This window comes from Chelon labrosus, assembly GCF_963514085.1.
Source record: "Chelon labrosus genome assembly, chromosome: 21".
Taxonomy (NCBI): Eukaryota; Metazoa; Chordata; class Actinopteri; order Mugiliformes; family Mugilidae; genus Chelon; species Chelon labrosus.
In genome coordinates, this window is record NC_140354.1 from 14671499 (window position 1) to 14687057 (window position 15559).

Consider the following 15559-nt stretch of genomic DNA (forward strand, 5'->3'; position numbering starts at 1 on the left):
ATGGTGCAAGGTGCTGTACATCTGCAATAATTTGTCTGCCTGAAAGAAAATAACGAAATGAAAAGTGTTTTTTACTGACCAACATCACTGGCTTGAAGTTTAGGTACTTTTGACTAGCAGCGACACTCAGAAGTTGCCAATACTCTCCCGGGAGCGGTGGGGAAACACCCTTTGAGCTTCAACGCTATAAAAAACGTAATCCTTAACCACAGCCTAGAACCGTGGATACGGAAACACCTGTCTTTCATGCATTTAATTACCGTTAGCATTTGCTAACTTCTACCCACGTATATTGTGACTGAACTTAAGACTTGTTTAAAACTTGTCTGATATGTTTTACTCTACCGAAACTGAAAGTTATATAAAACTGATAAGAACGCCAGCTAGACGTCTAAGAGACAAATAAGTTACAAAAGCGCTTATGCTGACTGCTAAGTTTAGTAGTAGGACAACAGCATAGTCTTTCCTAGTTAGATATGTCCCAATAAAAAGACACTCTGGCAGTAAAAGGAATACAACTACGTAGAAATAAAAATACAACTTCAGGTAAACAACTGGAATATGACGCCGCAATGGGCCAATCAGACCCACCTAAGAATGCAATGCATACAACAAGTAAGGCTGCACACATGGACTGGCTTGGGTGGTGAACCACGTGTGGAATAAACTCTGCTTTAGGATGGGAATTCCCAAGCTGTAATAGAACGTTTTCACACGAGAGATGAGACACTTTTTTTCCCCCCTCTTGTAATTGTGTAATTGTGTGATTCATGCGGCGTAGTTTCATGTTTATAAGCAAGGAATATGAAAGCAGAGCCGCAGACTAGTCTACTGAAAGGCAAGGTGACAATCTTGATTGTCCCGTTTGTGTCTGATTAAGTGTCCATAGCAATGAATGTAGCTTACACTGGCTGCTACCGCCAAGTAAAAAAGGTTGACAAAGGGTCAACCTGATGCCTGAGGAAAACTCGATGAGCAACTATTATAGAAATATATTTCAATCAAATGCTGGCACTGCTTTTGCACTGAATTACGGACCTATCTGATTTAGGTCTTTGCTCAAAATGATCTTAAACTGCTTTGATATAGCTGACATCTTGTGCCGGACGGACCCACGAGGAAGCTTCGGAGCAAAAATAGTACACGGTCCTCCTATCCAGGCCTCTGACCCTGCACGTCCAGTTTCGTTCGTGAACACTTGAAACACTCCGACGACGGTAAAATGAATCTAAGAATGTGAAACCAACACTGAAAGTTAGGACATTGTCTAGGAACAGCCCAAGAGGAAACTTTCGAACTAATACAAATTGAAAGAAAGGTTGCGGTCGGGCAGGGCAATGAGCTGCTTTAACACAGACCTCAGAGTTAAAAGAGTCGGGAGCCTTTGTGAAGCATCACAAAGGATCAAGTGGGAAGTACGTTCTGCGCCTACGTAAGAGGAACTAACGCAACACCAGCAGATGGTGGCAGTGTGTATTCGTCATTTTTGAAGGAAAAATTGAAGAACTAGCACCGGCAGTCAAGAGTTTAATCATTCTAGATGGCCAGCCGAGCTGTCACAGGGATCTCTCCGCCGATAATTTCGGGCCAAATCCCACCAGGCTAGTGTTAACGGCGCGGGATAGATACCGCAATGGGTTTACAAAGAGGGGTTCTTTAATAACGGCACTAAAACGCTATCAAGGCAACTAGTCTTTAAAATGATGGCGACTGGATACTGGACCTTTACCTTTGCCAAAATCACTGCAACGAAAAAAAAAAAGAGAATACATCCGAGTAGACGGCGTGTAGGAGGCAGACGGAAGCAGATTTTTCTGTGCCCGTCCGAACTCTGAGAGAACGAGGATATGCCTTTTAGGATCAATCATGAAGGGTAGTTTCGTTTATGGGGAAGTGCACGTCAGGCTTTGGCCATGGGGTAGAGGTGACGTGCAACTATGCCTCAAGCTTTAGTCTTTTCAGGCAACAAGCCTCTTGATGGGAGCACTGAAAGGTATAAACAATCTTTGTGTAAGGGGTTGCTCACTCCACATTAAGCCTGATTTTGCCAATTAAAGATCCATTAGACAGCTGCCACACTTAAAAAGGAAACCCCTTATGATGATTTAAAAAAAGTCATATAACCAGGTGCTTCAATCACTGCTGTCTTTGACTCTTGCAGTTGCTAATCCTCAGCTCAAGAAGTTAACACCACCAAACGCCGCCACGCATTCCTCTGTAGACATTTTTAAAAAAACAAAAAACAAATATCCGGAAGTCATTTAGGAAGTTGATAACATTATAGTAGGGTGGCGTCGTCCCCTCTGCTACCAAGCTATCATTAGCCAGCGCGGACAGACATGTAATAATGCTAACTTTAGCACACATATGACTGCCACAGCTCAGTCAAGAATTCATACCAACTTGTGGCTAATTATTAAATCACTACTATTTTTTTTTTTTTTTAAACTGAGGTGTTTTCTGTTCCTTGCCGCCTATTATCAGTAAGCATTAAGTTTAAGGAGCAGGCGGGCAACATGTTTCAATCCCCCTGTGAGCAACGTTAGCGCCGGGCTCAGCAGCCCCACGAGCAGCAGCGCTGGTGCTAAACCGCGCTCGCTCGTGCGGCACACTTGTGTCGAAATTACGACCTAAAACGTCGTGTAATGACACCGCGGGAAGCGCTTGACGTTAAGGTAAAAGGGGGGGCTTACACGAGTGTTTCCCCCCCCCCCCCCCCCTCCCATGTGGCCACAACTCAACAACAGCAAGGCAGAGTAGGCCCCGTGAGAGTCGCCGTTTTATTTTACCCATCCTACACCGGAGAAGAGCACCAACCTGGGCTGCCAGTCGTTCCAGTGTGGCCGCAGTTTGTGGGCGCCGCTGAGTCGAGACCCCGGGGCTTTACGGCTCATTACCTTTCAGAGCGCTGCATGACCTGCTGGCAGCGACAACCGGGCCTCTCCAGCTACGGGGTTACGGTTCACTGATATGTTTTTTCTTTTTCTTTTTTTTTGATCAAGTCTCACAAATAAGGTTAGCAACTCGTCGTTACAGCTAGCTTACGGTGGGCACTCTTCTTCGTGGAGTTTATTGGCGGTTGGCGGCACCGCGGAATTGGCGCAATACCGCCACCTAGAATGGAGTGGTGGTAATACACTTTATATTATGAGAAAAAAAACTAAATCAATAAAACAACAATTCTTCTCTTTATTTACTTGCTATTTAATTTAGTTCTTTTAAAATTTGAAGAGCACAGACTGATAAGAAATGAATAACAACAACTACAAGATAGGAAACATTTCCAACCAGTTAAATCTCATAGGCTATACACTGTATATACAGAATGTCCTTATATTTCTAGTTTTTTCTCTGTATTTTTTCAGAGTATTGTTATTTTTTGTATATTTTTCTGTATATATTTTTCAAATTTTGTATTTGTGTTTTTTCCCCTGTCGAAGTCGTCACTGTTTTCTGTACATATATTTTTTTTTGCCAAATTCCATGCTACTGTGACAAGGAAATTTCCAATACGTGGGATTGATAAACATGTCTTATCTTACCTTAGATAGATAGATATATATATAGATAGTTTTTTTACTGATCCCAAACTGGGAAATTTCTCTATTGCAGCAGCAATGTACAGGCATTCAACCATACATAAATATAACAAGAGCTAAAAATCGACAAATAAAAAGAACAGAGAATTAAAAAAAGAACAAAAAGTATACACAATATTTACAAAAATTATAAGTGAATAAGTGAGTAGTAAAAAGGTTAAATTAGAATACAATGAGGTGTACTGAATTTAGGTAAGATTAAAAATTTACAACCAATAACCAAACTATATTATAGATAACTACTAAAACTCGAACCACAACAGCTTGTGCGCATGAGTTTTCACTGTTGTCAAGTGTCTCTCTGATAACAGCCGGGGTGTTGTTTGGAGCTGCAAGGGCAGCAGCTATGCACTCACGCAGCTGTTCAGCTGTTCACGTGTTGCAAGTCTGGCGGGAGATGAACATCTCTGTCATCTGGCCCCCGGTGTCTCTTCCAAAGACTAAGGCGTGCCTCTGTTTCTGAGGTACACGTCGTGCAATATGGATCAAGAAGAATGACCTCCAGAGCTTTTAAAAATATCCATTGTGAACTTTTCTCCAGCTACACTTCTTACCGGCTCCTTGTATAGGAGATATTTTTAAGAACAAGTATCTACTATGTTGAGAAAATGACGCCAGTGGTCACTGAATAAAACAGTTCCCTGTAGAAGTAGCTCTAAGCATCTGCACTTGGGGACTTGATACTTATTTGGCAGCCACTGTGGCAAACGCTACAGATCCAGCTAAACCTTAACTCACCCTAACTCATATTTAGTCCGTGCTGTTTAATGTCTTTTTATGAGTGTATTGTCTGTATTGTATCGTTTGTCTTTGCACGATCCCCCTTTCTCGCTCTGTTGGCACTGTTTGTCTGCACTGTTTGCACTGTTTTGTATTATCTGCATTAGCTTGCACATGCTCTCTTTATGCTCAGTCCTATGTATTGCACTTAGTCCTATGTCTTCATGTAGCTCCATGGTCCTGGTGGATCGTCCTCTCATCTCATTATGTACTGCACCTGCTATGTGTGGTTGAGGCCCTAGGCCCAGGCTCTAGGTTATGGTCTAACAGAGAGAGTGGAGAATGTGACTGAGATGGGCTGCTGTGGATCTGGAGAGGTGGAGGTTTGGTCGCAGGTCACTTTGGACATCAAAGTATAAGACTGAGACTGGCTCTTAATGCTGTGATGTGAAAACTGAAAACACTGTGTTATTAAATGAAACTGAAAACTCTTAATAGTCTACGTGAAAACGAATTGTGCCATGTCTAAGTTTCGCCACCAGGGGGCACAGCTGGACAAAGTGACAGTTGTTCTGGCTGAGAATTTAAAAGATAAATGATATGAATATGTAGACTACATTTATTCAGCTGTTGTAATAAAGTACATATTTGAGGTAGTTGCACTTTAATTATTATTTTTTTTTATCTCTACTTTACTGTATCACAAAAGCAAATACTGAAATACTGTGCTATTTAATCAACAGCGTTTCTTTACTGGTCACTCTTTTAGACTACATCTATTCAGCAAAAACTTCATATGTAGTTTAAATATTCATGTTAGAGGGAACTATTAATTGTCCCCTTTTGGGCTGAAAAAAAAAAAAAACAACTCATCCTACTTCAAATGCTAAATGAACTGTTACATAACCCTCTCAGGCTGGAAAGTGCGTTGTCACAAAGCTGGCTGTTACAGAACAAGCACATATTTAACAGCGAAACGCTCCCTGTGATATGCACTCCAGCTGTAAATTTGCACTTGGCCTTTAGCAACGAACTGGAATCATCATTGGCCCATAACGCCGTTATAATAGGAACAATGATCCTTCTGTGGTGTACACAGCTGTCCGCACACATCCCCCTCACTTCCCAAGTAATCTGATGATGTTACACTTTATTTCAACAACACGGAAAAACGAGTCGAATGAGCAGCGAGGAAAAATTTCCTGCGCTGTTGTGGGATTGTGTGTCCGCGCTGGGCTGCATTACTAAGCACAAAATCCATCTGTAAAGGGGGGAGTGATTTATTTTTTCTCATCCTTCCAGTGTGAGAAGGCATTATTCAGCACTTTTAAAACAGAGTGCACATATTGAAACCCAAGGCCCATCCAGGTATAGTTGTCACGAGTAGCCAGAACACCTATCCTGTGCTCATGTGAGGGTGTGCGTGTTAGTTGTGCATAGATGTAGCATGTGTGCTAGTAGCACTTAGCGGTGCAGATGCAATTGCACGTGTGACTCAAACATTTAGGAAAGTAAAATGAATACATCTGCAGAGACAGTACGTATGCAAGTAGCATTCCACTGCTAAATTCTGTGAAGGCCATGTTGTGGGATTGTCGCACAATGACAGGTTTAGACTCCAGTTGACCTCTAGACAAAAGCAGAAATCTAAAAAAAGCACGCGGTGTTTTTATTTTGCTGCTAATTATAATGAAACGTGTGATTTGAAACGCAAGCAACAGCTTAAAAATAGAGCCGCATCCTCTGTGTCGGGTTCGTGTTAAATTTAGCTTCACGAGCGAGGACCACGACACGACAGGGTGAGTTGGAGATTTAATCAGGCTGATGACGCCGATCTGGAAAGCACTGGAGACTGGAGGCGCCTGAAAAGAGGAGCGAAGACAAGAAGGGAACCGAGTATGAATAGATGTGAAGAGAGATGGAAGAGAGAGGGATGAAGCAGGAGAGTAAAGTGATAAGAGGGAGTGGGAAGGTGGGATCAAGGCTTGGTATGATTAGATGGGTGTTAAAGGCATAGCCCTTCTCCTTAACCTTAGCTCCATTAGCAAAGATCGTGCCACGACGATGTGAGTTTATGGATTTAATGAGGAATAAAAGAAGCGGGTGATGGAAATGAGGGCGAGGATGGATGTGAAGCCTTATCTGGTGGCTGAGGGTGGGTACTCCATCTCAGGTAATAGTCCTCAACCTGACTGTGAACCCCTCAAAAAGTCAGATTTGCTTCAGATAGGCTGTCGCTCAGCTTGTTAGATCTATTGAGATGACTAACATAAGCAGTTCAGCAGTCCTAGGATTGTTTTTGCCGTAGTGGCCGTCTGTTTTTAACCATAAATGGTCAAGGAACTGACAATAAGTTCTTATTTGTTGCAGTGTGTTCCTTTAATTTGAAATTAGGCTAGTATCACAGTTGTGTAAGCTTAAAATCACCACATCGAAAGGATTCTAATGCAGCCCGCAAGCACAAGACCGGAGCTGAAGGGCCACCAGAGAGGAAGTCTCGTATCCAGTTGCACGGGGAGGTGATGAAGCCGAGCAGGGCTCAGTTTCATCCTCCAGATCGGCGCTGCAGGCTGAGCTGCGTTATCAGAACCCCGCAAAGTGAGCCGGGCCGAGACCCCACAAGTCACACGAAGGCGGCGCCGGAGCTCAGAAGATCACGGAGAAGACACATGAGACGGGGGGGGGAAAAAAGAAAATATTTGATCTGCAGCGGGCCACTTAATCTGCACAGGGAGGAGCCATGGCAACGAGGAGGATGCTGTCACTGCACTAAGTCAGCCCTTGGCACCGAGTTTGTTTTGGATGAGAGCGAATCTGCCACAAGACATAACTATGGTGAACTGGAGGAAGTGGCAGGGGCAGGTTTAACGTGTTCTTATCTCCTGTGGCGATAACAAACACGTAGACGTCTGATAAAATCGTCTCCCAAAGTGCATTTAAATTCCACATCACACGAATCACAGGAAGTGTTTGTAATATTTTTCTTTTTTTTTGTAATTACTCTAATTTTAGCATCCACTCAATGAACCCACAAGTGCTATAATACACACACACACACACACACGCTCACACAAACACACCCCTGCACACACTGGTTTGTTCCTCGGCAACCACACAGTTACTAAGAGACTGATTGCAAAGAGGTAGTGTTTCCATGGCAACGCTAGTGGCTGAGTCATCGTCACTGCAGTGCATGCTCTTGTGCGAGGAGGGCTCACATGTGTTTGTGTATAAATGGATATTCATTCACATTCATACGGGCTCCGGCATCATCACTACGCTCCTTAAAAGCCCCGAAATGATGACTTCTTTCAAAAAAAAAAAAAGGTGCCTCGGTGTCTGTGGAGACAACAACAGCAGCCTCGCTTTTGAGTGAATGGGACTGATAAATGATGCTTTTACCTTCCTTCGGCATAAAGTGTAGCCCTTCCCCCCCAAAAAAAACCTTCTATTGGATCTTGCCCTTTTTTATCGCATCCAAGCAACACATCCCAGAGCTCCTCTACCTCTAAAGGAATAGTCGAAAAACCTCTTCGCACATCTCTTTGCTGAGCAAGCATTTCGACTAATTTCTTTTTAATAATTTAAGCTCTGATACTTGGGTGGGACTGGGCGCATGATCCTGTTGCCCCTAACAGCTTGAAGAGGCCGACCTGCCGAGACGGAAGAACGGGGGTTATCTCGTGACCGGACGCTGAAGGTGAAATTCCAGCAGGTGTCTCACATAGAGCTTTGGCCCTCTCTTTTCAAGGAGTATCCTGCGCTGTCCCACCCAATGACTCACCTATGTAAGTAATAACAGATGTTAAGAGCCTTTCTGAGCCTTCAAAGAACCCCCAGGGCTAAGGCAACCCAACCATCCCCATTGACAGAGCTCTGATTTAATGCAAAGCTTTGTTATCGCATGGCCGTTAAACCAATCTGTAAGAGGAGGTGAGATCTGTAAGATATGCACAGTGCTGCTTTTAACTGTTCTAACGGTGACAGTGTTTATGTGTGAAATCTGTGTTACACTCTCACACACACACACAGATGATTACATTGGAGAAGCTGCAAAGGAGTGGAAGCCCCTCCCCCTCTATCCATTACAGGGAGTGTTTCGCTTTCCCCGCTTCCTGCATTATTAATGCTATAGTATGTGCACTATGTTGTGTGGGTTGTTATTGTGTGTTTTTTTTTTTTTTGTAGGAAGCATTGCTTTGCACTCGACTTCTTCAGTTCTGCATATGTCCATGTGTGCGTACCACGTCCCAGTGTTTCAAATGTGAACCAGTTGAATTTACTTTCAGCATGTGTGTGCATGGTGCATGCCTTGTACATCAATGCACAACGCCCTGTGTGTTGTGCTTGCATGCATGCCGTCTACGGATGCTTTGTGCGCGTCTATGTGGGTGTATCTCTTTGTGCTAAAAATAGAACGCTCTCCAAGCTCCCTGCCTCTCTGGACCGGGAGAGTGACACAGAAAGAAACAGAGAAACAGAGAGAGAAACGGAGAGAGAGCGGCTGTGCCTTGAAGCTACAGAGCAAATAGAGGAGGAGAGGCAGTGGGCCGTGGCGTCACTTCCTTATCGAGGTGGTGCCCATAACAAGACACACTCCCGGGGAGGAAGTCCATGGCAGTTATTCATGAATTAATTTGCTTGTGATCTCTCAGAATAAAGCAACATGTACCTCGGATGTTTTCCTTCCAGATAATCTCATTGGAGAGGCAGAGGTCTGGTTCTAGGAGGCAAAGCAAAAAATAGGTAACAACTGGGATGAACACTAAAGTCTTTAATGTCTTCTTTAGATTTTGTCAGACAATGATTTTATCTAAGCAATAAAGAGCATACCACGTTAGGTGGTTAGGTCAAACTGATGCCCTATGTGTGTCTCAGACTATGGTCACGTCTTTACGTCTTTTAGTGACGTCGTCTTCTCCTGTGCAAAAGCTCAAAGGGGTCTAAATGGGTCCATCCTTAGTCTGTAGGACCCCTCAAGTTTGAGGTGAAGGTGGATGCTTCATACACCCTCAAGGTCATCCTCTCCCAAACGTCTAGATAGAAGCCTAGAGGTTGTACACCAGTGGCCCATCTCTTGAAAGATGCCTTCTGTTGAAGAAATGATGACCTTCGCAACCAAGAGTTGGTGGGCATTCTCACGAGGCATTCTCTCGTCACTCTCTCTCGCTTCTTCGGAGGAGTCACGTTGAAGGTAAGGTGAAGCAGTCCCTCACTGATCACCCCCTGCCCCGTTCTACACCCCTTGTCAAAGTGTGTGGCTGTCCAACAGAGAGCTACCGCTTTTGTGCAAAGTCTGTTGGACTACTTCCCACATCCAAAGTTGTCCACCCACAGATGTACACTTCTTCCTCCCTTCCTACTTCATCCCACGTTACATATCACTCGGAACAAGCCTGCCAAATACATCCTGTTGCAATGCACCTCCAGGCTCCCACTGCCTGCTAGACGCATAGACGAAGGGTAACCTGCAAACACTGTCAAACTTCTGTGATGGGGCTTTCAATAAATACATCGCTGACTGGAAGGGGTACGGTCTTGAGGATCAGTTTGGGTATGGGACCAGGGCATCTTTGGACCAGAACCTAGGTGTTGAATATGGGGGTGCATTGTTGAAGGGCTTTATGGCCATTGAACGCAATTTACCGTGATCAAAAACAGACTGTCACCTACAAGTCGTCTAACCAATGAACTCAAGGGAACACGTGGCAAAAGAATGGATAAGGAGATGAGTGACAGATGCTGGGAAAATGTTTTCCATTTGTGGATTTACGTAGGCTAAATACTGAGGAGTTAGATCTCATGCCTGTTGTGCTGATTTAAACTGGCCATCACTTCTCAGCTTCATATGCACATGGCCAAATAAACGTAGGACTCCGTGGTCCATGCGTTCCTAAGATTTTGTGCATTAGTTGTTAATAGACTCCATTGGTTCTTCATCTGTGCGGAAACTACTTCATATAGCAGACAAATTGTAATGCAAGCTTTAAAGTAGCCTGACTTTGGGTTTTAATTTCGTACCACTGGTGGTCTCCATACATTCACCGTGATATCATAAAATACTACCCTCTTCCAAAGAGTGAACACTGGTTTTTCAGCGGGCATACAGGAGGCTGTGTCCCCATGTGGTCCATTTCTGAGATTACATTGCGTTTATTGTCTCCCTCCAGGTGAATCAATGTCAGGTTTGATGGGAGTGCAATAACAAATCTTACAGTCAACAAGTAGGTGGATAGGGAGGCAGTGGGAATCATTCTGATCTATGTTTCTTGCCAGATGTGTAAGGGTTAGGGTTAGGGTTAGCAGCAGAGGTGATTTACATGTAGATTTTGTTTCATATCAGTGTGTGTACCAGTGACTTAGTCTGGCTTTGTCTGTGGTGAACATTTAAAAAAAAACCAAACATTTTCCAGTAATGTGTTGAAAGACTCTGTTGATCTTTGGGTGGTTTTGGGGGGACCTTATTGCAATTATTATTCAATTATTATTATTATTGCTTTAAATTGTGTGTTTTACACATACTGTAGATGTTGCAAAATCAATCTCACTCTAACCCAGTTGGTCAGGAGAGGGGCCCTTTGGACATTTTTACCTCTTCATTGGTAGTCATTGCCAGTTTTTAAGTTTGGTTATTTCCTCCACTGTGTTTCGACGCTAACTAATGCGTGGTTTATGCTTCTACGTCAATTTGCCGTCGTAGCTATGGCATCAGCTCAGACCATACGCGGAAATGTAACTCTGGAAATGGCAGTAGCATGTTTCCGCTTTAGTATTTCCAGCTGCTTCTCCATCTCCACAATTTTCTAATTGATTGTTTTGGATCCATAAAGATGAAACACATCGAGGAAAGATTAAGTGTGGAGATTCAAAAGTACAAACAATTTTTTAGGACTCACTTTCGGCGAAATTGCAGCGTTTCAGTCGCCATCGTTGAAAGTGAAGCAGGAAGTAGGAACAAAAATTAACCCGACTGGTAAAGAAGACACGGCGCCGACTAGCGTTTGGGTGGCGTTTTTAACAGAGTGAGCCAGACTGACGAGCGTAACAAGTATAAATTGCTCGCGCCAGTGTAGGGTACGTGTGTAGGTTACGCCATCTAATATCCCTTATTGTCATTGCAGAACATAGGTTGTACAGTGCAACGAGATTTTGTTTTCAGCTTTACAAGAGCCTCAGTGACAGTGAAAACCGTATTAAAAAAAGAAGACGGAAATTTGTAGCCTAAATGTAAACCTTACCTAAATATGAATATAAATATAAATATGACAGTGGAATAGAAAATCAGGTAGAAAGTCGGGACTTCAGGACCCTCACAAAGGGTCAGTTTCACCACTCATTTCTGTTTGGGAGCCTGGGGTGACACTGACTGTAATGCAGAAGAAGGAGAAGAGAAAATGTGAGAACCCAAACATTCTCTGGTGATGTGTTTCTTATCAACATTTAATAGTTGACCTATCTTCAAGCGTTTGGAGAAACCTGATTGCTGGCCTTATTATCATTCTTGCCTAACATTGTGTGTTTGTGTGTTACACATACTGTAGATGCCACCAAATCAAACTGTAACCCAGTTCCTCAGGAGAGGGGCCCTTTGCACATCCCTCTTAAAGACAACTGCCTCCCTGCAATCTTCCAGTCGTGCAGGCAAGACACACACACAAACGCATCCAGGTAAAGCCCGCGGCTCGTCTTCCGTTTGAGTGTTTCTGGACTGTAGAAACAAGCAGAAGCTGCCGCTCAGGTTACATAAGAAGCAGACACGGCGGCTCTGTGCACAGCGCTGCAGCTGCCCTAGCCTATCTCTTTAAATGAGACACGGCTCTGCGTGTGTGCGTGCATGTGTGCGTGTGTGTGTGTGCGCGCGGAGGAGAAATAGCGAGAAAGAGAGGGCCACTCTGTTATGGAGGACTAGGCGGTCGAAAACACAACAGAGCACCTCGCTTTTTTTTTTTGGTTGCTTCGGTTTTGAAGGGGGCTTGCAGAGGCGGTCCCTGCATCGGTTCTCTGCCTCCTCGCCACGTTTGACTGATTCTGATTTATTTTTTTTTCTTTTTGGAACCGGGGCATTCATCTTGCGCCTGTATGGGCTCGGCAGGCGCATCTCTTGCTTACCGATAGGACGCACGGGCTGCCTCGCAATAATTATTTATTTCGCCCATTCTGCGCCGCAACGTTGGTGGAAACGTGATCGAGAGGCAGCGGTAGATCAAATTGGTGCTGATCATGGATTAATAGCCGAGGAGTGATTTTTCATCTTAAAGGTAAGCTCGGAGGATGCTCTTTTATTATTATTATTTTTTTTTAAAAAAAGAAGGCCGGATCAGGGGGATGTGCCCATGGGTGCAGAGAGTGTCTATGCTTGTGATGGATGGTGCTGTTTCATGGCAGTAGCAGCAGCAGCAGCAGCAGCAGCAGCATCCACACTGCAGCTCCTCCTCGCTCAGTAGCCGAGGCGTACGAGGTGGAGGAGACTGCAGAGGGAAGAAGAAGAAAAAAAAAAGGCTACGGGGGTGATGATGGTGACGGTGCGGCTGAATGGCGCTGGGTGTTCCGGGGCTCTTTGTGTGCACGGTGGTGGGGCCTTTTGGGAGACGGAGCTGCTCAGCCGCATCGAGCTGCGTATTATTAACAAACACAATGACGTCAGCGTCTGTCAGTGACGCAACCCCTCTCGCGCTCTCATTTGTTCAGTAATGTCATTTCCTTTCTTTTCAGGTTTAATTGAGTGTTTTCTGTTTTGTTTTCTTTGTGTGTGCGCGTTGGCCCAGGTTCCACCTCTGATGGTGTACCAGAACATTTTTTTTTTTTTTCACTCTCTCTGGGCCAATTCCCTAGTTTCTTCTTTCTTCTAATGTAAAACCTTCACTGAGTTATGGTTCAACATGTCTTTTTAAAAAGTGTTTGAATACTTTTCCTGTAGATATTAGTTTTGTGAATCTGAAGAGTGCTTAGCTGGAGTTTGTGGTGGAGGTATGGAGGATGCACTTCTGTTGATGCAGCTCCTGCTTGATCAGTGCCCACACGGTGAAAACTCTTCTCTAATACGTCCATCACAATAAAAATGCCACCTCATACACCTCAATAACAACTGGTCCAATCAATCAAAAGAATCAGTCAGATTGAGAAAGGTGGTGTAAAGCTTTTTAAGATTTTGTCAACGTAAACCCTAATCCAACCGACCCTTGCTGTCCTTCTGATTGGTCTGCTGACCTCCAACCAGAGAGAGGGCTTCTACTTTTTGGCCCGACTTCCTATTTTTTTCTTTTTCCAGGTTTCGACCAACAGTACCAACGGTGGGGTCCATTCCCGTAGATAAATGTTGGAAAACCTGTAATAATAGAGTCTGGAGGAAACACAGAGGCGAGGCAATTTTCCAGTGTATGCCAGAGTTAGCAACCCTGCTGACACTGGCAGTTTTCTGTTTGTAAGTACGGTTGGTTCCTCTGCCGTATCCACATTTGTTTGAAGAATCACGATTCGACGCCAAGTCTATTGGGGTTTCCTCAGAACAAGCAAAGACAAGAATTGTGTGACAAATCCAAAGCTTTTAACTGAGGAAGTACACACGAGCAGCCGTGGTTCAGAGTCCATTGTAAGTTGAAGGGTGTATACAAATCAGGTATCTTGGAGATCATACATCAGTGGGTCAATTGAGCAGCCTCCACTCAGTTGTGAATCAACCATTTCTTCCATTTTATTTAATGAAAACATTTCAATATGTCTGTGAAGGTTCTCAGTCATCCAGGTCATGGTATATAAGACATTTCAAACACATTTCAAACATTGTAGGTTACGGCGTCTATGTCTAAGGCTCTAAAGGAGCCTTAAGTCTACAGGTTTTCAATGCTTTTCTATAGGAATGGACCCACACATTGCTATGCCTAACCTAGCAACAGTAACATAGGAGGATGGGTCTTGACAAAGGCTAGGGCAGACCAATCAGAAGGTCAACAAAGGGTCAGTTCAATCACCCATTTCTGTTTGGGAGTCCAGGGTTGGCATCTACTGTAGTGCCTCGTCCACTTTTATAGAAACACAGGAAGCTGTTTCACTCTGGTCAGTCTGTCTGTGCAGTCTTAATTTATTGGAAACCTTAAGACAGCTTCTCAGTAGTCACAAAGAGAAAAACCACAGGCTCTAGCATTTACATGTTCATTAGGCGCTAATGTTTTCCGGATTTTAACGGATTAGCAATGGGGTTATACCACCATTTACAATCCAGCTGAATGTGATTCGGTGATTAATCCAGTTACTTGCAGAGTACTAGTAGCCATGTATCTAAGACATCTAAGATCTGAGACAAAGATCCACCAGGAAGGAAACTGATGGACATAAGCTGATATGCAGTCAGAAGCCAACGAGTAGGACCGAGCTGTATCACGACTATTTAAAGATGTTTGCTTATGCTGCAGTGTTCATCTTTGGAATGACCTTAGATGAGAATGAGAAAGCCAAAAGGAACGCAGGCTCCTTGTAATATGCCACTTTGCTAATGTGCGAAACATTAGCGACATTAGCGGTGCACTACACTGTTTATTTTTGTGCAAAAAAATCATGGTGGTGTGTGAGGACATGGAAGGGGTAGAAGTCATAGAAAACCAAGTTGAAGAAAGCATGGACATTTAACAGAGTTCAGTTAAACACTTCCTGAATAACACATAGCATAATCCTAACAGGTTTCTACAGTAGCACAGAATGGGCAAACAAACAAACAGTGGGTCTAGAGAGGGCGTTTTACGCTGAAGTGGCAGCTTCAGTTTTTACACTATGGCATCATAAGTTCGTTTACACGTTGGGAAAGGGGGCGAGAGAGCGGTACTCTGATGCAATCTGCTAACTACTACTACCGTATCTAGTTTGTAATCATCTTGCGTGCTCACGTGTGACTTTTCATCAGGCGACTATGCTGGCCAACAATATTTTAGCAGTAGTAATGTGTAGGAATGAACGAAACGAACCATTATTATTTCTTAGTAGTCGACAGATCCTCCGGTTAACTCACCATGAAAACAGAAAAGAAGAAACCATTTCAAACTTTATCCTTAACTGTGTTTGATGAATAGTATTCATCAAACACAGTTAAGATTTATGCAGTGTTGGAGTGACTAGGAGAGGTGTTGTTTACCGCATTCTGTCATTAATTAACGAAGCTAATGCTGAGTATGATTCCACTTCAGAGTCTTGCGCTGATTGTAATTGGAAATGCACCTGTATAGTTTATGTTACACCAACTTGGAGCGTGA

At 43.7% G+C, this 15559-nt stretch overlaps 1 protein-coding gene across 2 annotated transcripts in view; it reads right to left on the bottom strand.

Moving 5' to 3' along the window:
* Window positions 1–3054, bottom strand: part of smg1 (SMG1 nonsense mediated mRNA decay associated PI3K related kinase) — a 28260-nt gene extending 25206 nt beyond the window's left edge. For both annotated transcript variants that reach the window (XM_084571242.1, XM_084571241.1), the window contains exon 1: window positions 2818–3054. In XM_084571242.1, the coding sequence (XP_084427368.1) occupies window positions 2818–2894 (77 nt within the window). In that variant the 5' untranslated portion in view covers window positions 2895–3054. The remainder of the gene's footprint in view (window positions 1–2817) is intronic.
* Window positions 3055–15559: the final 12505 nt, after the last annotated feature.